General features: G+C 39.0%; 1 protein-coding gene across 1 annotated transcript in view; it reads right to left on the reverse strand.

The window, feature by feature from the left end:
- The window catches only part of satb2 (SATB homeobox 2), a 70,729-nt gene extending 44,703 nt beyond the window's left edge, over positions 1-26,026 (reverse strand). The window contains exons 1-3 of the mRNA XM_084724431.1: positions 25,815-26,026; positions 7,907-8,122; positions 2,246-2,431 (exon numbers count right to left, since the gene is read on the reverse strand). Of these exons, the coding sequence (XP_084580557.1) occupies positions 2,246-2,431; positions 7,907-8,078 (358 nt within the window). The 5' untranslated portion in view covers positions 8,079-8,122; positions 25,815-26,026. The remainder of the gene's footprint in view (positions 1-2,245; positions 2,432-7,906; positions 8,123-25,814) is intronic.
- Between the last annotated feature and the right edge of the window lie 410 nt (positions 26,027-26,436).

Below are 26,436 nucleotides of genomic sequence, written 5' to 3' on the forward strand. Positions count from 1 at the left end.
TCTCAAGATGCAACAGGCTGAAACATGTGACCGGTTTGAGATGGGGTCACTGTTCAGCAGGCACGCTGCTCGGCTGGATGTGAGCTGAGAAAACAGAAGAGAGGTGGAGGTCGAGAGTACACAGCCTGCTGCAGGTGGGCTGGAGGACTGATAAGAGCTGTTGGCCTTGAGGCAGTAAAGGGATTACCTGTGGCAGTGTGTTTATGAGATGGGGAGAACACACACACCCACACATTCACACATGCATGCAATCTCATACACATTAGAACCATGTCTACACACTCGTAGGTCTGCAGACGTAATTCAAACGAGACCTGATGGGAGTGACACACACACACACACACACACACACACACACTGGATCAAGATCTCAAACAGATGGGGATCTCCCACTGTTTTCAGTCTATTGCAATAGTCATGTTGCTTACTGTCGCTCTGTTGTTACCATTTCATATCCATGTGAGGCAACTTCCCCAGATGGAATTTTCTGCATACTTGAGAAAAGACAGCAGTAAATGACACTGTCCTGCAGCAGATGACTACCATGTGTGCAACAATAAATTACAGAGTTTTTCTTTTCCTCTGCTTCATAAACATTCTCACACATACTGTACGTACACACACACACACACACGCTCGCTCACACACCAAAACACACAATGTATTTTTGTCTTGTGGAGACATTCCTGTCCAGCTCTTTGTTGTGTCTTTAATGAGTTTTACAGACGCTGTCTGTGTCTTAGTTGTGTTTTTGAAACATTCTTGTGCTTATTGCCACTGTACCAGTACACTGTCCGCACTAAATAGACGATCTCACATCCAATTTTCTTCTCGGGCCGCTGATTAGAGGGAGAGGAGAGTCTCCTGTCAAACACCATTCTTGTCTTGACCCCTAAGATGCATGCTGTTAAATTTAGAGTCCCACAGTTTACACAGTGAGACACTTGGTGGTTGGAAAATCATGGCTGTCATTAATGGCCTTGATGAAACCATCTTCATACTAACAAAAAGAGGCAACTTGACCTCAGATATTTAAATGATAGTAGAGTACCAGGATTTAATGAATATTGCTCTTTGTTATTTCTCTGATAAGCCTAAATTATGATAAGAAACTATTAGTGCTCTTGCTACACACTTAGCATACCATGGGCATGGTATTCCTGTCTGAAGGATGACTTTGCAAGTGATGTATTTTTCCTCTTACCTGTAGTTTTTCCATCCTGATAGTTTTGGTGTGAGTGGCAGTATTTTGTAGATATCAATCATAAATATGTCTGCCTTTTCTTGAATATAAGGGAACTAGATGACACTCAGCTTGTGCTGGTCAAAGCGGCAAAAATACAATTGAAAAAGTCAACAGCAATGTCTCTTTCTGGAAATTATAACCTGGCTACTCAAGATAATCCACTCCTTGCTGTGAGTGGTTTCATGTAATCCTTTCGTCCATCCACCAGCCACATCACCGCAAAAAAGAAAATGTGTATTTATTCATGAACAAGGCTCATGCTCATGACAGCACAGGATGTAAACACTGGTAGCGTCCTTTTCAGCTGATCTGTAAGCCAAATATTGCTTTGATTATGGTAACTTTACCTCACAGAACACAGAAGTTGCTGGTCTACTGCTGCCTCAATCAGCTTTAAAAGGTTAGTTCAGATTCACCAACATCTCACAATATCACAAAGTAACTAACCGATTGACGCAGAAGGAGACCAGGAACTCCCATGTTCTGGGATTTTTTTCCAAAAGAGCCTGGTTAAGTGAGAGAGAGTGATATTTTGTGTAAAAAAAAAAAACATAGATTCCTGTTGGAGAAGGCTGTCTGACAGCATACTAAAGTGATGAAAATATTCTAAATATAGTGTTCATTAAACCTGATCCTGATTGAAGTGTCTAAAGCATGTTTTGCTGCTGGCCCTGTCCACAGCAGGACATTGTTTAGTTTCTGTGCTGGTGCTCCTGCTGCTTCTCCAAATTGGGAACATGCTGACCACCACCAACTGTAAGTAATACATTGACTATTGATAAGTACCTCATACAACCAAACTTCAAATGACCCGAATTATCCCTTTAAGGAATTCTGAATCAGAATTTTAGGCTAATTCTTTGACTTATTGGCTAACAAAATAACTAAAGACTGTAAACAGTCTGAAAGATTCATTTCAGATTTCTCTCAAAATATGGGAGGAATAAAGAAATACAACAGTGCTGGTGTTCTGGTGTATGCGGTGTCTGTCTAACTGACCGTGGGCTTGTGCGGCTGAGCTGTGGGAGTAGCCAAGGGCCAGCAGAGCCGTCTCCACCAGCTGAGAGAAGAGAATATCCTTCCTGACCAGGACAAATTCTGCATGCTCCTCTCTTCCCTCACATCCGTCTGTCTGAATCCCTCCATCCGACTGCTCCACCACACAGAAGACTGGGATCATCAGACCTGTCGCAGAGGACGAGGAGGAAAAGTAGAAAACAACATAAGATTCTTTTCATGTCTGGCTTTTATTGTCTGAGATCACAACACAGTTTATCCCCCCATAGACAGCACACATGTGGATTGTATTTATTGTGGGTCAAGCTTGTAATCACTTCATCCTTTTGTTTTACACTGTTGAATATTGCAACACCTGAAATTCTCAATACAATCAAGAAAGGATGTAAGACAAATGATATGCATTCTTGAATTGTCTGTAACAGTGCTGTTCACTGTTCACTGGATGTTTCTGACATTTCATCTAACGTCCATTAGATAGGCAGGCATAAGAATGACTCGCATAGCAGATATGCAAAAACTATACAAAAGAGCCACTACACTGACGACAAGTGCTGCTTTCATTAGAGTATTAAAAGATAAAAACAGTGGGGCATTTAAAGCAAAAGTGGTATAAAATATGAATTTTAATTGTTAACAAATGTTAATACAGAGTTTTCTGGGGAAGAGGTCACCTGAATTAAGCATTATGGTTCTGTTCACTGACATGAAGTGTCAACAGTACACTGCACCAATGCCCAGAGGCTGTCAGACGACCACACATGCTGCCTCTTGTGGTAGAAATGAGAATAATGGAACTTAACTCCCTACAAAGGGTCAACTTTATTATGACATGCTACCATACAATATACAATTATATAGTTAAACTGATTCTCTGCACTTAATTCATCCTAGTACAACCTCAATACCAAAATGTTGGTTAAAATGTAAATAAAAGCTAAAGGCAAGAATTTTCAAAAACGATATACAAAGACAAAACGTTCAAACTGATTAACTTTATTGTTTTCTGTAAAAAGACACTCATACTGAATTTTATTCCTGCAACAGGTTCTAAAAATGTTGTGTCAGGAGGATGTTTACCTCTGTGATACGTCACCTTTTCTTGCAACAGCGCTCAGTAAGTGTTTAGGAACTGAGGACATTTCAAGTTTTGTAAGTGAGTCTTTCTCAGTCTTGCTTGACATACGACTTCAGGTGCTCAACAGTCCGGGGTCTCTCGTATCTGACCTCTTTCATGATGAAGCCGCGCTGTTTGAACATGTGCAGAATGCATCTTGGCATGCTAACTTGAGAAGATATCTCCACAAAACAATACAAACGTCTTTGATATCAACATCTTCACATTATTTCTGCACATTCTGTTGGTATTTTCAATACATTTTAAAATAAAATTATTATGTATTGCACCTTTAAACCTTTAAATTCAGACAAACACTTGTTCCCCCTCAATATTTTCAGTATCTGATTACATTAAGTATCCAAATCCACCATATTCTCTGACCATTCGTATCCTTCTGGCTCCCTGCACTAATATCAATCCTTCCCCTCCAATATCAGCTTTTTCCTAAAAGCCTTTTGGTTTTGGGCCACCTGTCAACTGGCAATTAATTAAAGCTCTCTGAAGAAATGATGGAGTGAGAGCATTAGGCAGCGTCCCAGCACTAATAATACAGGGCATGGCAGTGTGTTGTACCACGTGGACACCACACAATACCAAACACACACACCTCCTTTTCCCAATGCGCACACACACTCCTCCATACAACACCCACCCCCTCCCACACACACAACCCAGATCCATCCCACCCGTTGTTTTAATCAGTCAATTCCTATATTTCTATTTCCTCCTCATTAATCACTCTGCTCCCAGTCCTCCAGGCTCTCATGGAGTGAATTACACACTGGAGCACCGTGCCAATTCAAGTAAGTGAATTTCCCCCAACAGGGAAATATAACTGTCAACACGGAGCAGCTCCCTCCGACCAGCACTCTTCTCTCTCTCTCCCATTCTCTCTCACCCTCTCTCTCTCTCTCTCTCCCTGCCTCTCTGGCTCTATCTCGCTCAATCCTCTGTCTCCACCTCAGTCTGTCTTCTCTTATATCCAGTGTCCTGTGATTTGCCCACTGACTGTATGATCTGGTTTGGATGATGTGATGTTGCCTCAAACCTCTAATCCCTTTAATATGTATGGGGATGAGTGAACGGGGACATTAAAATAAGATATGTGTGCTGTGTGTGTGTGTGTGTGTGTGTGTGTGTGTGTGTGTGTGTGTGTGTGTGTGTGTGTGTGTGTGTGTGTGTGTGTTTGTGTGTGTGTGTGTGTGTGTGGAGTGTAAGTGGGTGTGTGTTTTGGCAGCATTTCTTGGGTGTGAGTGTCACAGTGTGGAAGTTTGTGAATGTGGACATATGGTGTGTGTGAGCATTAAATGTGTGTGTTTCTATTTGATTGCTGCTGCTGCTGCTGCTGTGTGTGTGTGTGTGTGTGTGTGTGTGTGTGTGTGGCCCCCTCCTCGTGGCAGCGGTGTGGTTTGGAAGAGACACGTCGAGTTTCCTGTCTTCAAAGACAACCCGTCATTATTACAGGCCAACCATCCGTTCAGCACAGGAAACCCCTTCCTCCTTCCTCCTTCCTCTCTCTGTCCCTCCCTCGATCCCTCGTCACTTTTCTCACACACAAATGTTTTCTTCTTCTTCTTCTTCACATTCAACATTTGATCATTCTCTCACTTCAACACATGGGTTCTTCTTCTCTTCTTACTGTGGTCAAATCTGAGCTCCTTGTTGATTTGTTAAAAGGATAGTTCAGATTATTTGATGTGGAGTTGTATGGGGTGCTGCAGAGAGAAGTACCCGCATTGAAGTTGGGATGGGCGATATGGCCCCAAAATAATATCACAATAATTTAGGGTATTCTTTGATAACAATATTGTCGGTGATATGACAAAATACTACAATATTTTTGGTTTAGAAATCCCAATAGCTGTTCAGGTTTTCACAGGATTTTTGTCTCTCCTTGTACACGACCAGGTGACATTAATTTATTGTACTGCCCCCTTCTGCTGTTACAGACTTCTTTTTTTTTTAAGATTATTTTTGGGCTTTTGCCTTTATTGTGATAGGACAGCTGAAGATATGACAGGAAAGGGGTAATGAGAGGGGATGACAGGCAAATTGACCGTAGGCGGGACTTAAGGACTGACAGCCTAAGTACATGGTGTGCACGCTCTACTAACTGAGCTATAGGGGCGCCCATTACAGTCTTCTTACATATTACTGTGGATTACTGTACATCTGATCTTTTGTAACCAAACCACTTTAGTCAGTGATTTGACCTCAGAGAACACAGGAGTTGCTGATCTATTGCTGCCTTGATCTGTTAAATTGTTTGCAAGTGTTGCGAGACAGACAAGCAACTCCTGTGTTCTTAGAGGTTAAATTACTGATTTCACCTTTGGAGTCTGGTTGATATGGAGAAAGTGATATTTGGTTTATATAATGGTGGCTTTTCGTCAGAAATAGCTGTCTGACTGTAAGGTAAAGGAGTGAAAATATTCTGAATTTAGCGTACACTTAAACTGATTGAACTTTTTTGTGGGGTGAAAATATGTTCTGCTACTGACCCTGTCCACAGCAGTACATTGCTTAGCTTCCATGCTGGAACTTCTTTCTGCTTCTCCAAACTGGGGTTGTGCCAACCGCCTTCTACTGCAGCTAATATACTGACCATGGATGAGCACCTCATACAACCACAAGTCAAATAATCTGAACTATCACTTTATCTCTTCCAAAACCTCAGACTTGTCCATCTTTATAAACTCATACTGTGCTGCAACTATTTAAAATCTTTTCTTACTCTATAGCAAAGATCCTGGAGCTTTGCAGAAATATTCAGGTATGAATTTGAAGGGAAATTTGTATAAAACAACGCAGATAATATCTAGAATTTGTCCATTTCTCTCAAGTGATTTTTTCAGTCGATGTAAACTGTAAAAAATTTCATTTACATCAAACATTGTAGATAGTCTTGTTTTCTACATTTAAGCAAAGTTAAAGTAAAATATCAGAGAAAAAATATAAACAGTTTAAGAGATTACCTTAGACATTTTTGCAAATATATGGCAACACAAACAACCAGACAGAGGGATAAGTGCATACACACATGCACACACACACACATAAACAAGAAATAACTTTCACAATGAGTGCAGGGATCGATAACCCAGAGTGAGTTGTATAAATCTTGTTTATATGGAGCAATCTCCTTCATTTGGTAAGCCTGTATTATACAGTTCCCCCCAGACTTATAGATTAACAGTGCAGAAACAGCTTGAGTTCTCCCAGCAGTGCAGCCGCGCTACAACGCGGCGCACTGAGCCAACTACTTTACATTAAGGAGCGGTGTGTAGGATTTAGTGGCAACTAGTGGTGAGCTTGTAGATTGCAAACCTCATCTCTCCCTCCCCTTCCAAGCAGAACGTACGGTAGGTGTGAAACTAGCACAGAATGTGAAAGGCTGTATATAGAGCCAGAGTTTAGAAACACGGCTGTGCAACATGGTGGAATATAGAAGAAGAGCCACAGCCTCTGCACATATCTGTAATAATCTGTACTCAAGTACAAGTACTGTTATATCACTAAAATATTACTCAGTTACAATTAAAAATTCTGGTGTTAGAAATATGCTTAAGTAAAAGTACAAAGTATTCATCACAAAAACTATTCAGAGTGTTACTTTTGACTGTTGATGTCACAGTCACCTCTCCAAACTAGGGTTACAAATTTTGTGTGTTTTTCTTAACCAGTAGTTGAAACTGAATGAAACAATCAAAACAATTGATTAATCACTGATAATTTCTATGTTAATTTCTACATGTTTATTTTCTCGTTTTCTTTTTGTTTTTTGTTTTACTTGCCATTTTTTTTCTCATTTTAAGTCTAAGTTTAAGTTTTCTTATCCAACATTGGCTCCCCTAGAAAGAAACAATGTCTAGACTATTGATTAAATATCAATGAACACATTTAAGGATTAATCATTAACATCCTTACTGTAAATGTGTGCTGCTGCAGTGTTTTGTTTTGTTTTTCATTTGTATCTCCTTGTTTTCATCGGCCCATTTATGATCAGATCACCTTATTGGCTACTAAAACGCAGATGAAAGGTTTGTACTCAGTACTCAACAATGTTAACTTAAGTTAACATAGAGTTTTGGTTTCACAAAGGACAAAAGCTCCACTGTCCTTGGTGAAAGTCCTGTGTTTGTTTGACTCATCTGTCCACTCCACCTCCTCCACACGCAGACTTTCTCACTCTTTACACGACATCACCTGGTACATATGGGTTTAACATTACTAAAAGCCTGGTGCATCTCAAAAATCAAATGAATGAAAACAATATGGAAATGTGGCATTTGTTTGTTTCATGTATTAATTTGAGAAAGTCTCTTCATCACCTCACACAGATCTGGTGTTTTTATACATCGCACTTTTTGCACTTTTTGCACTTTTTGCACTTTTTGTTTTTTGCACATCACAAATCACAAAGAACAGGGAAGATCAGTTTGTGGCCTTAAAATGAATCTTTTCCTAGAATGAATAAATAACAGGACACTTTTGCTCTTTTGATAGTTCAACATTGTTGTTACCTCCTAGGGGTCTTGGTGGGGCTCCGTTGTGGCGTATGCGTGGTCCAGTAGGGCTCCCATTGAGCTCCAACCGCCCCTTCTTCCCTGGCGGTGGGAGGCCGCTGAGATCCGGGCTGCCCCCCCTCCGCTCAGGGCTGTCCTGAGTGATGGGACTCTCCCCTCCTCGCTCCATCCTCCTCCAGACCCCCAGAGGAGCTCCAGCCAGAGAGAACGAGTCTGAAAACATTCAAAGGAAAGTGGTTAGAGGAACACAGTCTCACTATACGTGGCAAATAGATTTTTTTGTGGACTAGAAATCATTCAAATGGGTGGTGTGAATAGAATTTATTTATTGTCAATAAAAGGTTCAGGTTTCGGGAGCATTCTTTGGACATGTATACAGCACATTCAGAAATAAGGTTTGTGTCACACAACCTCTTGCCTGTTTACTGTCAGCTCTGTGCCTTGTACACAAACAAACCGTTTTCAAGGCAAAAATAGCAAAAGAAAAGTCCACATTTATTTCTGGTCTGAAGGAGAAACACATCTGCTTTTAAATACAGATATCAACAGGTTTTTGGATATGTAAAATTATGAAGAAATAAAAACATAGTAAGACCAATGTCACTACATGAATCCTTGTATGCAGGGCTGCATGTAAACAGGAATATCAGTGAACATTTCATTTTCATCAAATACATGAACTGTTTAGTAGGAATACTGTCTTTTTCAGAATGAGGGCAAAAACAGAAATATTTGTAATGTAACTGCTGCTGCACTGTGGGACACGTTCCTTCATGAACACACACTGCACTCCTTTTTTGAGTCAAACTTCCTACTCAATAATACTCATTAAAGCATCAAATGTGTATTAATATGCAGCTGAAAACAGTCTCAAACAAATGTGCTCTTTAAGCTACTCCTGTTTGAGCAAAGCTGAAAACTACAGCTGTTTTGGACGTAGTTTGGCCACTGTATTAGGTACACTTCGACAATCTGATGTGATACAGCACAACAGCTCTGCCTTTCAAAGATAATAATGTTCAGTTTTGTCTGACACTGTTGGTCTTTGTTTTCATTGGCCTGTTTGTGATCAGATCAAATTCAAATTCAAAGTGGCTTTTATTGGCATGACCATAGTAAAATACAGTATTGCCAAAGCACATTGTACAAAATGAAACAAGAAAAAAGCAATAACAGACAATGTTTCAAGTGCAAAGCAAGAACACAAAACTATAACATAGGTAGGTAACAACAGATCACCTGATTGGCTACTATAATGCAGATGAAAGGTTTGGATATTAATTAAAATTGTATTCAGTACTCAGCTATAATTGTAAAAGTAACTAAGTAGAATGCATACTTAACTGTGAGTAAAAGCACAGACTTGAAAATCTACTCCTAAAAGTACAAGTAGCCAAAAAGCTACTTCACTACAGTAATTTGAGCATTTGCAACTAGTTACTTCTGACCGTGGTACTTGTGACCCATTTTTGAAGTTTTATGTCTTCAACAACAAGCGCTACAGACCAGGAAGAAAAGTAAAAAAGTACAGAGAGAAACACTGACTCATTGCTGGTTTTGGTCTTTTCATGGAATTTGCTGACAATAAGACAAATATAACACCAGCCTCATCAGTTTAAGTGTGAACAGTGGCAAGTATATTAGAAATAACTGGCAGGATTTAATTTAAAGACAACAGACCATCCTTTATCAGTGTTTGTTGAGACTGTAAACTAGGCAGTGACAGTGCAGAATGTGTGTGTGTTTAATATGTATGAGTACATATATATCATAACATGTGTGGCTACAACCCCCAGCATGTACACACACATTCATGAGAGTGTGAGCCTCGTGGGTTGGTGTCCCCTGATAAGGGAGCGTCAGCCAAACATCTAATATAGGGTAATGCCATTAGAAACGCTGCCAGGCCAGACAGAGCAGAGCAGCCTGCTCGCTCACACCAAATGGACTGCTTTTATTTACATACGAGCCCCTGGACAATATCTGCCAGCATGTGTGACCCTAAATGAAGAGCGACAGATTTGAAACTGTCAGTGGAAAAGTGGAGAAGAGAGAGAGAAGAGAGCAAGCATGGGGAGGTTCTTATTTTATATGTAAGTATGGAAATCCAGTTAGTGACCAGATTTGAGAGTGCAAAAACACAGAGGGCCTCCGTGCTGAGTGACACTCGCCAGCAATTCACCAGAACAAATGAGGGGGAATCCATGGTTATTGTTTGATAGCAGCATATTCCACAGTGCTTGATTAGAAACTGCCCCCCCCCCCCCCCCCCCCCAGGACGCAGATCTACATTTTTATATGAAATCATCTGCTGCAACAGACACAGGCATTAAGAGCAGAGGTGGTAAAAGTGCACACTTTACTGCTATTCTTTACTCAAGCGGAAGTACAGACTGTGGTAAAAGTGGAAGTACCGATTCAATTTCTTTACTGCAATAAAAGTGAAAAATTACAGGCTCTGAAATTTATTCAAAGTATAAAAGTAAATAGTGGCCCACTGAAGGACATTTTATACCAGCTGTTTTTGTACAAAGCTAACGGAACCTCACCTTTTCTCCAGAGTTCCCCTCTCTTGTTTATTTTGTCTTGTTTGGCCTTTTGTTGTATTCTGTTTACGTCAGCTGTGTGTGATATCCGCTAATGGATGCACCAAGGACTCGTCTTTTTTATGTGTTATAGTACCATCTATTAAGATTGAGATCAGCATCAGAAGTGGCACACAATGATGCAAAACAAAAATAATCAATCATTTCCCAAACACGCATTAAAACTACAGTAACAAACTTGCATGCAATATGTGTGTTACAATGAAGTAAAAAATTGTCAGGAAAATAAATACTCAAGTAAAGTACCTCATAACTTCCCACTTCTGGTCTCAGGCCTAAATACATCTCTGATTTACTTTACATTATGACACAGCCAGACGCCTCAGATCATCTGGAACAGGTTTACTCAGTGTTCCCAGGATCAAAACCAAGCAAGGTGAAGCAGACTTTAGTTTCTCTGCTCCCCAACTGTGGAACAAACTTCATGAATACCTGAAACTGCTCAACAACACAGCTCATTTAAGTCAGGCTGAAAATATGACAGCTCTCCAGTGAACTACATACATAACTGTTGCTTTCACTTTTACCTTTACGTCTTTTGAGTGTAATTTCCGTACTATTTTAACTATGCATTGGCTTGCTTTTAGCTTTTATTTTTATGATCTCAAATGCAATTTTAATGTTCTTTTAACATTTTATTTTAATGTATTTAATAGTAGCTTAAAGTATAGCCTGCATTAATGACTTACTTTTACTTTAGCCACAAATTTAAGGCAACATGAGAGATGGGTGTTGGTCTTCTAACGTTAGCGTAACTTCACAGTCGCTCGCTAATGTGAGCTGGAATTCTAACAATTTACAACATGAGAGCTCCATAAAAGTGAAGACAGAACATCTTGATCGCCCCCTGGTGGTCGGCTGCAGTACAGGTCATGAAACCTGCCCCCTTAATGTTAATAGAGAGGAGATGGACCAAATTAAAGTACACATCAAATCAATTTTTCTCTAACATGATTTTTGCCATTTTAGGTAGCTCTTATTACGCTGATGTTTTCTGATTAGTTTTATTTTAATTATTTATTTGATGTTATAAAAAGGGGGTTTCATGCCATGATTGACAGCTGACCTCTACTCATCATTCAGTCAGGTGGCTGTATGGGTGGGACCGTGATACTGCAGCTGAACCCCGAACCCATCTCCAAATGATGTCACCAGCTAAAGATGGCAGCACATGTATACGGGATACTTTGGCTTCATGTTTGCACGGTAGGAGGAAGAAGAGCTGCAGCATCCATCTTTGTTTACAGTCGATGGCTGGCACACAATTAAAAAGCTAAGTATTTCCTCCACATCCTCCTTAAACACTCGTGATTAGAAACTAGAATGATGCTGAATGAGAATTTCTAAATTAATGTAACTAATTTAGTTTATGATAGATATTTTTTAAATATCTTGTTATATTTTTTATATTTCTCTTCTAATCGTACTATACGATATATTTTTTTCTGTTCTTGTAACATGAACAATTTCTCCCTAGATAAAGTATTTCTGATTCTGATTCTAAAATATATGTAAGCACCTCTTGCAAATATTTCAAATGTGGAGTTGGCTTCTATAAAATGAATAAATATATCTTTGTATTTACACAATTTATTTGAAATAATTTATTGGGAGGGGGCAGCTTTATGTTTTTCAGAAGTGATTCATCCCCTCAAACCCTCCTGGGATGTGTGCTCAGGACCCCCACCCTTCACTTTTTAATATTTCTGCAGCTTTTAATGCTCCTGCTGTCGTAACTCTGAACAAAAGGCAATGTTTGTGTGGTGGTGTTTCTCTGTCCTCTTTTCTCCTCCTCCTCTCCTTCTCCTCCTCCTCTTTCTTTCCCTCGGCTTTTGTCTACCTTCTATACCGACTCTCATTCTTACACAACAACATAACTGAAAAAAACCATCCACCACAGAAAGAAAAAAAACAACAACTCTCAACTCAACTGGCTCGGGCAAAATTTCAAAATGAATAATAAATTAAAAACATTAGCTTTGGCATGATTAAAAAGTGTGGGAGACAAAGAGGCCAAAAATGTAAGTGGCAGAGTTTAATAAAAGTGGCTTTAAAAAAAAAAGAAAACAACTTCAAAGAGTTACACTGAGTGGAAAGCAATGGCTTTAAATGTGAGTAGAGTGGTAGCAATAATTCACAATGTGAGGCTTGCTGAGAAAAAGGGAGGCTTTGCAAATAAATCTAACCACTAACAATGTTGTAGCTACAATAAAGAACAACTGAATAGAATAGAACGTTGGAAGAAATTCACTGGCTGCTGTCAACTGCACTTTACAGCCAGTGCTGCTCTTCAGTGTGATGATCAGCGTAACTTTACCTGCCTTGTGAGAGTGACTGCAAGAAGAAGGGACAGATACTAAGACATGTTTATTTTTGCATTTTCACTTCTTCTTTAAAAATAATCCTCTAGAGAATCTGCTGTTATCAGACACAGGTCCTAACCTGTTGCAGCCCCGCTGCTACTGACGATCCCTATCAAGACCTGGCCTTGCCGACATCTCACCATCTAACCTGGGACACACACACACAGATACACACACACACACTATAACAGATCCTTACAGTTTCCCAGCATCATCTTATCTCCAAACACATCCTGTGCCAATCACACTTCATTTGGTATTTGACCCAAAAGATAAAGAATTTTATCATACTATGATTTTTTTTTAGTCCACCCTCACTCACTTGGTACCTGCCCAGAGATAAGATGTCAAATGATTACCAGGTCATGTCGAGTCAGATGGAGCTATGTATGTATGTATGTATGTATGTATGTATGTATGTATGTGTTTATTAAAGGCTCAGTTCACCCTAAAATCAAAACACATATCTTTCCTCTTACCTGTGGTGCTGTTTATCCATCTAGATAGGTTTGGAGTGAATTACAGAGCTCTGAAGATATCAGCCATAAAGCTCTCTGCCTTCTGTCCAATATAATGGAAGGAGATGACACTCGGTTTGTGGTGCTCAAGGGATTCCATTTGAAAACCTGAACAGCAACATCTCTTTCCAGAAATCATGACCTGGTTACTCAAGATAATCCACAGACCTTGTTGTAAGCAGTTTCATGCAGGAACTATTTTCTGTCTACCGAACTACACCCACCAACCGTATCACTGTACAGAAGGAAGCATGCATCCACTGATGGACAGGAGGACTGTGTCCTCCTTGGCTGAGCTGTAATGTTAGCACCACGCAATAGATTTATCCTATAATTGATTGCTGCACATTTTGTTACATCCCTGCTCTTTTTTCTTCTATTTCTATTTTTCCTGCCTATCAAACAGTTCTGAATGCTGGGTACATTGTAATGTAACTAACAGCTAATTTGTCAATCAAATCACACATTGAAAACCCTTGTTTCTAAGCTGAAACTTAAATTAAAGCTACCACAAGGAAATGTGGTAGTGTTGACTTTGAAGCCCCCTGTGGACAAAGGTGGTAGTGTTTCCACCACCATATCCACAAAATTCAACATTAAAAATAAAATAATCTAAAGAATAATCTCCTCCCCCTTCTTTCTAACTGGCTAATGTACAACTCAATGTAACTTTGTCTGTGAGAGTGGAAACACAGGCTCTTCCAGGCATTAAGAAGAACTATAGAAATAGCCAGTCTGCTTGTCGATGCTCTGGTTTGCTTCTGTAGGTCATATGGAGGCATTAAACCAACCATAATAAATCCTGTTTCTTCCTCCAGACACACCTGATTTTGGCAACTTTTTTTGCTCTTCGTGACCAGTACCTAAAGAACACTGCCTGTATACTATTGTGCTTTACATTTTGTTACTGCCGATGGAAATCCTGTTCACCACATACTGTGTATGCTGCTGATAAATGGCCATTTCTGTTTGTCCACAGACTTTCACATTGGCTGGCTTTTTATTGATAAATCTCTCCTTGGGCTGGTCACATAACTTATATGTGGAAATACATGTGTGAAAATCATTATGGCCTGTGTTCTGACAATATTCTACAGATGCTGGTCCCCGGGATTTAAATTTACAGAGGGACCTGGACTTGTCAGAGCTCATCACTATGGGGAAACTGAAGCCACTTTTAAAGGATTTAGAAAATAGTATGCTCGGTCAATGTGAATGCTCCTATTTTTTAATAAATTGGTTTTAGGAATTTGTACCTGTTTACATATATATGTCATCACAAACAATAAGGTAAGTGAATGAGTCTAAACTTATAAATGTTTTTTTCACCAGAAGACAATCTGTCCTTCAATAATTCAAAAATAATTCAAGCAACGTTTTTATTAGCAAATGTGTATGATGATATTTTTACATGCATGCATCTTCTTTGAAAATGTTAGATTTAGTGTACCACGCTGTGTTTTGATTGGTCTACAGGTTTTACTGTTTGTATGAGACAGCTAGCTTGTCTTCCTCGAACGACAGGATGGAGCCCTGGTACATTTTTCTTTATAAGCCCATGTTATACTGCCTCCTTATTTACGTTCTCTGTACAGACTTCAGAAAACCTGAACTGTCTGTGGTGAAAGTGCTTCAACAGTTTTTGTATCATTTTTGTTGTTGTTGTTTTTCAGTTTTTGGTGTGAGAGTCACTTGAAACAAGATTCTTTTAACGGCATGAATGATAATTAAACTATGATGAAAGAATATCTGGCCAGTGAGTGTACTTGTTACTGAAAAGTGTTCTGTTTGAAGCTGTTTGTTCTTTTATGTAAAACCTGTTTTGGCCAGGACTCGTGCCAGAGAGTCTGAATCTCCTGGAAAGAGGTTAAATTAAGAAAAACAGATGAATAAATAACAAATAGAAATGATGACTGTATTTTTGTCCTGTTTTGTATATTAAATGTATATTCTGTTCATTCATTTGTGACACTTGTATTTTTTATTGTTTTGTGTTTCTTGTTGTAACAAGAAGGAGGCTCATTTTAATGTTTCTATAAGTACAGTATGTAAATAATAACTTGAGGTGTGGATGTGCGTGTCTGATATCACAGCACCACAGGAACATCAACAGTCACAGACTGATAAATGCTAATCTATTTTATGCAATTATTATGGGTGTGTAGAGCAATAACCTTTTGTTCTAAAGAGCGTCTTTAAAGAAATATGGGCCTGACATGATAACTGTACAGTACTGTACATCACATTTTAATGGCTCTGACTGACACTAAAATCATGGATTTAGCAACACTGATATCAGTCCGGTGATTGTTCTCATCTATTTCCTAAATCCATCTGTATTGCATTGTTTGATAAGGTGTGTGATATTAACTATCACACGTCTTATCAAACAGTTAATAAAGAAGCGATAAGAGGAGCTGTTACTTATCTGCTATGGAAACCGTACCAAACGTAATGTCTTTTTGATAAGGAGAGGGTCATGACACATGGCCCAGTTTATTGCCTGGGCAACTGTCACACCTCTCAGAGAAGCTGCTCGATCAATTTTTAAGAATTTTCATTTAAATATGTTAACGCTGCAGTAGGCAATTTGAGCAAATCACTCTGCTGAGTCTTTCCCACCAAATGACGCAACATAGATGCAGGCGCATTTTGCCGGGCTTGAAGCAGAGCATCACAGTTGTGAAGAACGGTCCGGCTGCAGTCCTCCCTCCACAGGCCCCACGTTCTCTGAGCCAATTGGGTTAGAGCACAAGAAGTAGGGTCAAATTTCATGACGAAGGCTCCGTAAACTTTCACTTATTTTACCTCATCGGTCCACCAAAGTCTGCTTCTGAACAAATCTGAGGTGAGAAACAAGATGTCCAGGAGGTGAATATTACAGATCTGCTAAAACTAATTAAACTAAAAGTTTGTGCTGACTTTCAAAGAGCATGGGCACTAACGCACTGCCGGTTATTATCCAGGTGAATTGTTTGAATCTGGCCACTTTCCAATACCGGTATTAAAACATTAGTTTACAGTGCGAGTCTTGTTGAGCGCAGTTTATCTTATGTAAGCTAAATGTTTAGTGTAGATATTAAACACAGGTGAGTATGTATTTTGAATTAATCAAAGTCAGTTAAGGAGAACAGTGCTGCAGCTGGACCCATAGACATATGTACATATACACCACATTGACCACTTCAGCCTGTTACTGCAGTCCGTCAACATCAACGCCATCATGGTCCAGTCAAGACTAGGCTGTGAACAAATACATGTAAATGGCAGAGCTGCGGTTTTTGGGGACAAGCAGCACTATAATATTTAAATTTCTTATCTGATTTCAATTAATCATGTTACATTCATGGGTTTATGATCTACATGGAGTAAAAAAAAAAACTTTTCTACCTTAGTGCACATGGATCATGAACCTTAAATATATAAATGAGTAATTAAAATCGATTGAGAATTGCAGACATTACAGGACTACAACTAACAATTATTTTCATTGTCGCTAAATCTGTCGATTGTTTTCCTGATTAATCCATTAGTTGTTTGGTCTTTAAAATGTCAGAAAATGGTGAAAAATGCCCACTGGTGATTTCCAAAGATGACGCCCTCAAATGTCTTGTTTTGCCCACAACCCAAAGATATTCAGTTTGCTGTTGTAGAAGAGTAAAACAAAAATTACATTTAAGAAGCTTAAATCTGATTAGAGAATGTTTTTATTTTAAAAATATTACTCAAACTTATTGATTATCAAAGTTGTGTGTAGTTGGTGATGACTTTAATAGTTGTAAGACAGCTCTGAGACGTAACAGTGCTTCAGCTCCCTTGTTGCCTTGTTTGTTACAGGCCAGTCTTGAGTCCAGTGCAGTGTCTGTATTTAAATGTCTCTAGTTTGACCCTTTGAGGTTGTCACCGGTCGTAACTAACTTGCAAACTAATGTCTGTTCTACTTGTCTAGTTATGTCTGACTTAGAGGTAAGAAAGACACCGGGACACATAGAACCCAGATGATTCTTATTTGTGCAGAGTTGCTGTAGTTGGCTGGTTATGTGCTCACTAACCCTGATTGATTGTTTGATTCAGACCAGTTTGAATAAAACTAAATACAAAGAGGCAGGCTTTTTTTATGTACCCTTAAATTAAATATTGTAAGTGACATGCAATGATCAAAATGAGTTATTTCAAACAAAATTATAATGAAATAATATTTAAGAAATACTTGCTATGAGACTGTCAAATATAAAGAAAGAACGCACCCTGCTCTGTCTGTCCCACATTGTGTTTGATACTGGGACGACCTCATGTTTTGATGATAAGCCACTATCAAATTCCACATTATTACACGTTCTAGACATAACAAATACACACTGAGGGCCAAAGACAAGATTGCAGAGCAAAAATGTAGACACACCCAAAGAAATAGAAGAGTAGGACACGACAACAAACACACCTATAAACAATATGTCCAGCTCAAAGACGTAAACACACACAAACAGAGGCTAACATGTAATTCAAAGCCAGTCTAAACTCTACAAATCAGACGGCTGACAAACACTGATTGGTACTCCCATCCATTTGAAAGACATGAGGTGTAATGACTGGTGTAAAGAAGTGTAAAATGGGATCTGCAGCGGGGGAACTTGTAAAGCTGACTCCCACTTTTAAAGTCATTACATTTTTTTTTTAGTTTATTTTTTTTTTATTTCCATCTCTCTGTCTTGTGCTTTTATTTTTGCCTCACCTGGATTAAGTGTGGAACAACACTTTTAGTTGGATCCAGCTGTGTTAATGTCAGGCCTCTGATGTGTACAAAATGTAAAAATGTCAGCGTAAGAAGTAAGAGCAAAAAACTGCTCTTGGGTCGGTGTGTGTTTTTAAGATGCAATAAAGAAGAAATCTGTTGCCTTCTGCCTTCCAACTCCACCTCCTGCACACACACACACACACACACACACACACTTCTTCACCGTAATCCCATTGTGATAAGTTCAGGAAACAGAGCAATAAACACTGCAGCTCAGAAACTCACTCCGATTTTTAAAGAAGAGAGAAATAAGACAAGGATAAATGTGGGTGAAAAGTTAACGCCTGACGGCAGGATAGCATGTTCATTCAGCACATGCATGAAACCAATAGAAGTGTTAGTAAGAAATACAACTAACCTCTAACACCGCAGAGCTGTAGAGCCAAACCTACATCGAGTCTCTCCTGCTCTAACTGCCTCTCTGGTATCTCTTTTACCGTTATGATATGTGTCTGCTAATGAAAGCTTGTGCCTCTGACATGCAAACCAGACTGAGAGAGAGAGTGAGCATTATTAGCACTGATAGCTGGGGAGAATGGGAGAGGCGTCACCTATAGGAAAATATTCAGATACGACTGTTCTTCCCGCTCGAGATCCGCTTTTATAGCAGGGTTATCAAGCTATTGGTTAATGCTTGGCTCTGCAGCACAGATAAAAGAAGGCAGGAGGAGGAGGAGGAGGAGCGGGAGCAATATTAAAAGCCCTGCTGTCACTGAATGCACACGTACATGTATGTATGCACAGGGAGAGACGGAAATAATGAAGCTGGGAAAGTTTTCAAAATGCCTGCTGTTACGCTTTCATCACAATTAATGTGCAGAAAACCACTCAGCACCAAAAATAATGATTGTGAGAATGTGTTTTTTAAAGTCTGAAAACAAAATGGGAACAACATGAAACTTTTTTTTATGTGGCTGTTTATGAGAAATGATTGCTGTTAGGGAAGGTTACATTATTGTGGAATTTGCCGTTTATGGCCATCAGATGTGTTACTGACTGTGAGAGTGTGTGATGTGGGGACAGTTGGTGTGAGGGGAGGAGAGACCTTCACACTGTAAAAAATCATAGTGGAATCAACTCATCTTCTCTCATTAGCTTAAAGCAAATATACAAGTCGTATTTTTGCAAGTTAATTCAACTTAAAATCTGTAGTATTTATTTTTAAAACTTAAAAATGTGAGTTCTGCTAACTTGAAGGCTTTTGACTTGAAATGATAAGTTGAACGACTGTACTGTACAGAGGTAAATCAACACATTAAATTAAGTTTCTAAACAAATATAATCAGCATGTTAGCCGACTTCCCAGCATGTCTTGTTGAGAGTTAAAATTCTGCTGAGACTGTTCTTTTTTATAGTTTGAAGAAAACATATATGACGGGAACTTGCTGTGTGTCTCTAACACAATAAGATAAGGCTTTTCACGATGATTAGGACTTTACAAACCACGATGAAGTTCAGTATTAAACTCAGTCCCTACATTTCATATTTTATAAATTCACATATTGTCTTTGTGTCTGTGCTGGAAAAAGGTTTCTCCAGCAGGAGCAGCAGCTGGAAGCTCTGAGTAATGAAGAGACTGACTCTTCAAACTCAGGAAATCTGATTTGTTTGTAATGTTCATCAGTGTGACTGAACTGTTGTTGGTTCAACATAATATTTAAAGCTTACTGAACATGTTTTCACAAATGCAACTGAATTAATATTGAGTTTATTTCTTTGTTTTGAATCATTAGAAAATTACTTCAACTTGACTTTTCAGATTCAGTTGTCTTAGTATTTTAAGGCAGCCAGGAGACTGTTTTTTTTGTTTAATTAAAACAAATTGTTTATTTTCACAAATTATGACACACACACACACACACACACACACAGAGAGAGAGAGAGAGAGAGAGAGAGAGAGAGAGAGAGAGAGAGAGAGCAAAATAATCAGGGTGAGGGGGCGAGACGAAGGCCTCCTGGCAAACATGTTTGGCTCTCTCATAAACATCTCATTTGATAATACGGGATGAAGAGTTAACAGCAAGCATTTGTAGCCTCGCCCTTCCAGCTAGAGGATGCACACGCATGCTTAAACACACTCGCACACACACACAGTCACACACAGACAGACACTAAGCCACACAAACCACAGCCAGCATGCTACACAGACTCTCTGCTTTAACACTTCCAGGGACCACACACTGACTCAGAATACAGCCACACACAGCAGGGACAAATCAGAGTGTGATGTGCAAACACATATGCATGTATACAGTCCAGGGTGGACAGAATAATAGTGCTGCGGAGACGCCAAACGTTTGACTTTTTTGCTTGAAAAAAATTGCTTATCATTGTAGCTCAGACTCAGTAATATAAAAACATGATTTTGTAAATATGATTGATGTACAAAGATTGAGCTTGATGTTCACATAATATGAAACATTCAGATGTTGGAAGCTGGGAGACGAGATAAACTTGAGGTTTCTAACAGCTCCTCTCAGTGTACAGTTTCTTATTAACTTTAATCAAAATTTATAATGTGGTCATTTGTTTTATTTATTTTTGCTCCTATATGCATTAAATGAAGATATATGTTTGGTAATATGGTGGTGTCCTGTAATGCAATGTGGGATGGGCCAGACGCCGGCTTGACACAGAAATAAATATAAACTAACTAAACTAACTAACTAATCAATACCAGTGCCAAAACAGTACTTCATTTGATACCTATTGTTTAGAAGTTCATGTAATACCCATGATGTGAATGGAAGCATTCAATTACAGAACAATGTTCAAATTCAAACTGCAAATTCTGTCAAATACAACGCGCTCAGCTTTAACACCACAGACTGTTCAGTTGTAGCTGCAGCCGCAACAATTAATAGACAAATCGATCAGTTGTCAACTATTAAATCAATTGCCTGCTATTTTGAGAATTGTTTAATGGGTTTGAATATTTTTAAAAGAAAAATAAGTCTTAATTATTTTCTGGTTTATTTTCTCCTCTCTAACAGGAAACTGAATCTTTTTGGTTGTGGACAAAACAAGACATTTGAGGATGTCATCTTAGGTTTTGGGAAACTGACTGATATTTCTCGCAATTGTTTTGACGTTTTACAAACCAAACAATCCAGAAAATAATCCAAAGATTAATTGACAATGAAAATAATTGTTGGTTGCAGCCCTAGTTGTAGATGCAGCAATAGTGGGCCAATGACACATGGAATTAAATCGAAGAATGCTTACAGTCATTGGCTACAAGCAAAACCATACAAATAGTATTTTTTTCATAGGTCAGGGAATTAAAAGGATCAAATGCAGGTATCATTTATCTGTACAGATTTCTACTTGACATTGAGTTATTTTGACTGATACCTCAAAGGTATTGAGTACTGATACCCAGACAATGATGCAGTTTTTGTGACACTTGTAAGGGACACATAAGCATTACATCATTACTGTTTTTTCATATTTTCAGTTTAACCCATGATAACATTTCTGATGATTAGTATCATTGTTTCAGACTTTAATGATTCGCTAAAATCATGTTTGATTACCATGCTTTGAGAAACTCACGGTAAATCCAACATCAACCAAAGTTAACGACAGTCTGTCAGATGTATGGGTGTATTTTGTCTCAGTAAAAACATCGACGTCACAAAGGAAATGATACCACTTTAAATTGTTTTCAACATAAAACTCTGTGAAATGAATTTAGTGAGTGCATCAGTATGTTTTGAATGTTATGAGCACACTTTTACAGAAACACTTGATAAGGCTGATCATTTTTGGTCTCTGTTATCATGATATAAAATTCTCATATCATTTCCTCTCTACGTTATTATTTTGTGCACCCAAGTTCATGTATGAACACAGACATACATGCAGAGAGAAGCCTGTCAGACATTTAGAAGCCCAGTGCTGCTCACTGCCATACATGCACACACCGATGCCAAACCCATCCACCACAGCTCACACCAGCCTCACCAGAATGGGAATAACTGTGGAGGGACGGTTGGAAAAACATGGAGCTCAGGTCCACGTGTCGGAGAGTTGTCACTTACTTTAAGAGACATGAATTTATCAACAATCATCATGAGCCGATGATGAATAAGAGACACTATAGTGATCTGTGTGTAGAGCGGCAGTGACGGAGCCGCAGAGAGGAGCATCATTAGTGAAGCTCCTCTCTGCCCACAGAGCTTCTCCTCGATTTAATCTGCACTTTAATAGTACAGACACACCCTGTGTTACGTGTGAAAAGATAGCTGGCTTCACACAGAAAGGCACTACAAGACTGGAGAAGAAGGAGACTGAAATGGAGGATTTTAAGTTCGATTATTAAAGGTAGAATATGCAGGATATGTCAGCTGCTCTTCAGAAAGATAGCTGGTTGTTTAGTCCCATCTCCAAATTGTCAATATGAACACTTTGGGTGCATAAAGCATCCTGAATACAACGAAATAATGATAAAGTAAGAAAAGACAAGCAGAAGGCAGGGGAGTCTCTGCAGATACAGACACCACCTCACATTTCTAGTGGCTCATAAGTGATGATTGAGAGGAATTATTTTTATGTGACTCTACTTAGGGCCAGACAATATAGCAATATTCCACATTATATAATATACAATATATGACATATGTATTTTTGCCAAAATATCACATCAGAAATTCTCAAATAGGGCTGAGTGATATGGGCAATATCAGATATCACAATATTTTTGACCAAATACCTCCATATCAAAATTGCAACAACATTCTGGGGACGACTGTTTCAGAAAATATTAACACTAAACTGATTTTTGATAAATAATCATCAGTATGTTGGATATAATGACTATGTGGGTAAAGACAAACCATAGAACAGCTTGAACAGTCTCATAAGTTCACTACAATGCAGTCTTTAAACATGAGGAAAAGACAACACTTAAATTACCATATTACAATATAATGATATATAAAATTTAAGAGAATATCTAGTCTCAAAAACAATATCAGTGTAATATCAATATCAATAATCTATATATTGTTTTTGAGGAAAATCTCGCATACAATGCTTTTAATTTCTAGTTCAAAATTAATTAAAGTCAATTAAACTGTTATTCAATATTATTCGACTATAAAATAACATTGGCCTTTAAGAAGTTACGGTGGTAAACAATGACAAATGAAATAAAAGAATATATCAGCAACTGCAAAAATTGCAAAGACAGATTTAAAAAAACGTCATTATACGCGTGAAACTGCAGACCATAAATAATTTTGCGTATCACATCAGCCTTTCAAATCTTCTCTTCATCACTTTGCGGCAGAATGAAAAAAAAAAAAAAAGCCTCAACCATTTGCACACATATTAAGCTTGTGCGGGTCAACGAGAGCCAAAGAAAATATGAGTTGCTCTCTTTTTGATACGCAAACTCTTTACACACAAACTCCCCCAACTGAGCAAACTTTAAACAGACAGACAGGCAGAAAGTCTCCGTCACATCAGCTGAGACCAATTCGTTTTTCCTCGCGGTTGCCTCGAAAAATCTTGGATTTTTAATCATTTCTCTTTTATTTTTCTAACGTGACGGACTCCTCGTGCGCACGAGAAAATGTTTGGCAGTGGTGTGATGTTACCGTGCCACGGTTCTGCCATTATGTTTTGATTGATTATTGGGCCAATTCTAACTTTATCCGTCCTATTAAAATTATTTTTGTGCAAAACGTTGCTTTTCTGCCTTTAAAGACTATATTATCTACACATTACCTGCCCAGGTGAGAAATCCGCTCTAACGTGACAGGAGCTGTCGTTTCACACGTCCTTCATTCTATGAGGAGAAACAGGCTGCAAACACATCGACTGTTTTTTAGATTCCTGGAGTCCTGAATCAGTCAGCCTGCTGCTTTTTAAAGGTCAGAGAGGACGGAGAGGCTTCAGCTCGGGCTCGAAGCAGCTGGAACGACTCTCTCTTGTTTCTTGCTAGAAAGACGCAATAAACGAGGTAAACACGTTTAAAAGGAGAAACAGGAGGGAAAAAAACACACTTTTCTTACTTTTCTGCCACCTTGACCTGACAAATATATCTCACCTGTGCGTGACAGACTTTTATTCAAAATTCGCAATTAATATTAAATTGTAGCCTATTTATTTTATGTTTAGTGTAGGACAAACTATTGCTCTTGACAGGAAGGACTGGTTTTCATTTGCAGCCAAACGCATTTGGCTCCGGTTTCCTCTGATTCCACGGAGCAGACTGGAGGCCTTTTTAGTCCCAGACTTGTTCTGACCTGGGCTTTGTGATCTCTTCTCATTTCTGGGTGTTTCTGGAATATTTTCTCCTGTAATATAGATTTGCTGTGAGCTGCTGTTGCTGAGGTGTTTACTGTCCCGTGTATCGCAGAGGTTAAAGGCCCTTGTAGCTGCCGAAAACACTTGGACGGTGTCCTACACCTCTCTGTCCCCCCGCGCTATGTTTTATTCATCGTTTGTGCCGTGGACTGCGCGGTGAATGTGCAGTCTCAAGCTGATGGCATGATGCAATTTTTGAAACTCTTCACGTGTTAAACAGTAACATCAGTAACACCTCTCACAGTAACTCATTAATTATTTTGTAAAAAGTTAAAATGTCTCAAAGTGGACGGAAGTGATGTTGTGACGCATTTTAAGACTTAATTGTTTTTCCCTGAAAAGATTTATTTTGACCTTATCCGTGTTTTAATCTACAGACAGAGAGAGAGAGAGAGAGAGGGAGAGAGAGAGACACACACACACACACACACACACACACACACACACACACACACACAACACCACGAGAATCACACAGTGAATTATTCTGATAATCTGTCAGCGATAAATCAACTCTGTCTGACAATTAAGGCACCACGTATCTTGAAAAGGGAGCAAAACATAACCTTAAATATTTAACTCACTACATTCATATGAAATGGCGCAGTTCTTTAATAACTTAAATGTTATGTCATTGACACATTTGCATTTTGTTGCATGTTGAAAATACTTTAATTACAACCAATATTTCGTTTTAAAAATCTACAAGTACTACTGCTACTAATAGTAAAGAAAATATATTTTACCAACGTGCAAAGAGGCTGAAATGTATCATGCATGGACAAATTCAATAATTAAATATGACTCAATTTGTAGAAACAAAATGAACGTATCATTATTAGCTAATTTTGGATATAACTATTATTATCGCAATATTAAAATGGCCGGATGTCAGCTATTATTATTATTATTATTAGACTAATAAGCCACAGTTGAACTACTACTACTACTGCTACTACTACTACTACTAGTAGTAGTAGTAGTACTACTACTGATAATAATAATAATAATAATAATAATAATAATAATAATAATAATACGCGGTGCGTTTTTTAACTAAAGAGAAAGTGGCGTTGGTTTCAAAGTAAAAAGTTTGCTATTGGTAACATCAGTGTCATTAATACTACATCAATTTATCATTTGTAACTTTTAAAAATAATTTATCATTTATATTCACTTCATGATAATTTAGTCACTTGCAGTTCAGTTTAACCATTCCAATCATGTCAATCGCGTGTGTGTGTGTGTGTGTGTGTGTGTGTGTGTGTGTGTGTGTGTGTGTGTGTGTGTGTGTGTGTGACCACTCACTGTTTACGGCGTGTCTGAAGCGCTGCTGGCCGCTGAGGAGGCTCTGTCCATTGATCAGGAGTATTGAATCCAGGGCTGGGCTGTGGTTCTGCTCCTGGATGATACGCGGCGGCGGGTCACGCTGCTGATGCTGCTGGTTCTGGTTCTGTTCTGCTGCTGAATCTGGACTCGACGGACGGAGCCGGTCGGTGGGACCGGAGAGCCACAAGGAAGAAAGTTAGTCAGTGGTGATGGTGGCGTGGGGAGTGACGGTAGCGCGTAAAGCAACGCAGCAGAGTGAGGAGTGGAGAAGTGACCGGAGGGACACAGGAGGAGGATGCTCGTCTCTGTGTGTGTGTGTGTGCGTGTGTGTGAGGAAGTTGTGGCAAAAAGTGAGGCAGACTTTTTGAGCAGCAGCTGTGCTTTCTCTCTCTCTGTCCTGAAGCCGCGGAGCGTTTTGTCAGACCAGAGCGGAGCGCACACACGCACAAACTTGATATTTTCGACGCAGTCTGCACTTTGTTTCGTCCTCCCTTTACGCGCTTGTCCGCTTGTCCGGCTTTTAGCTCACAGCTTTCAGTGGTAGGACAGTAAATTAAAGAGAGCCCTCCTCTGAACTCATGGCTTCATCCTCGGAAGAAAG

Source organism: Lutjanus erythropterus, chromosome 8 (genome assembly GCF_056507025.1).
Source record: "Lutjanus erythropterus isolate fLutEry1 chromosome 8, fLutEry1.hap2, whole genome shotgun sequence".
NCBI lineage: Eukaryota > Metazoa > Chordata > Actinopteri > Lutjaniformes > Lutjanidae > Lutjanus > Lutjanus erythropterus.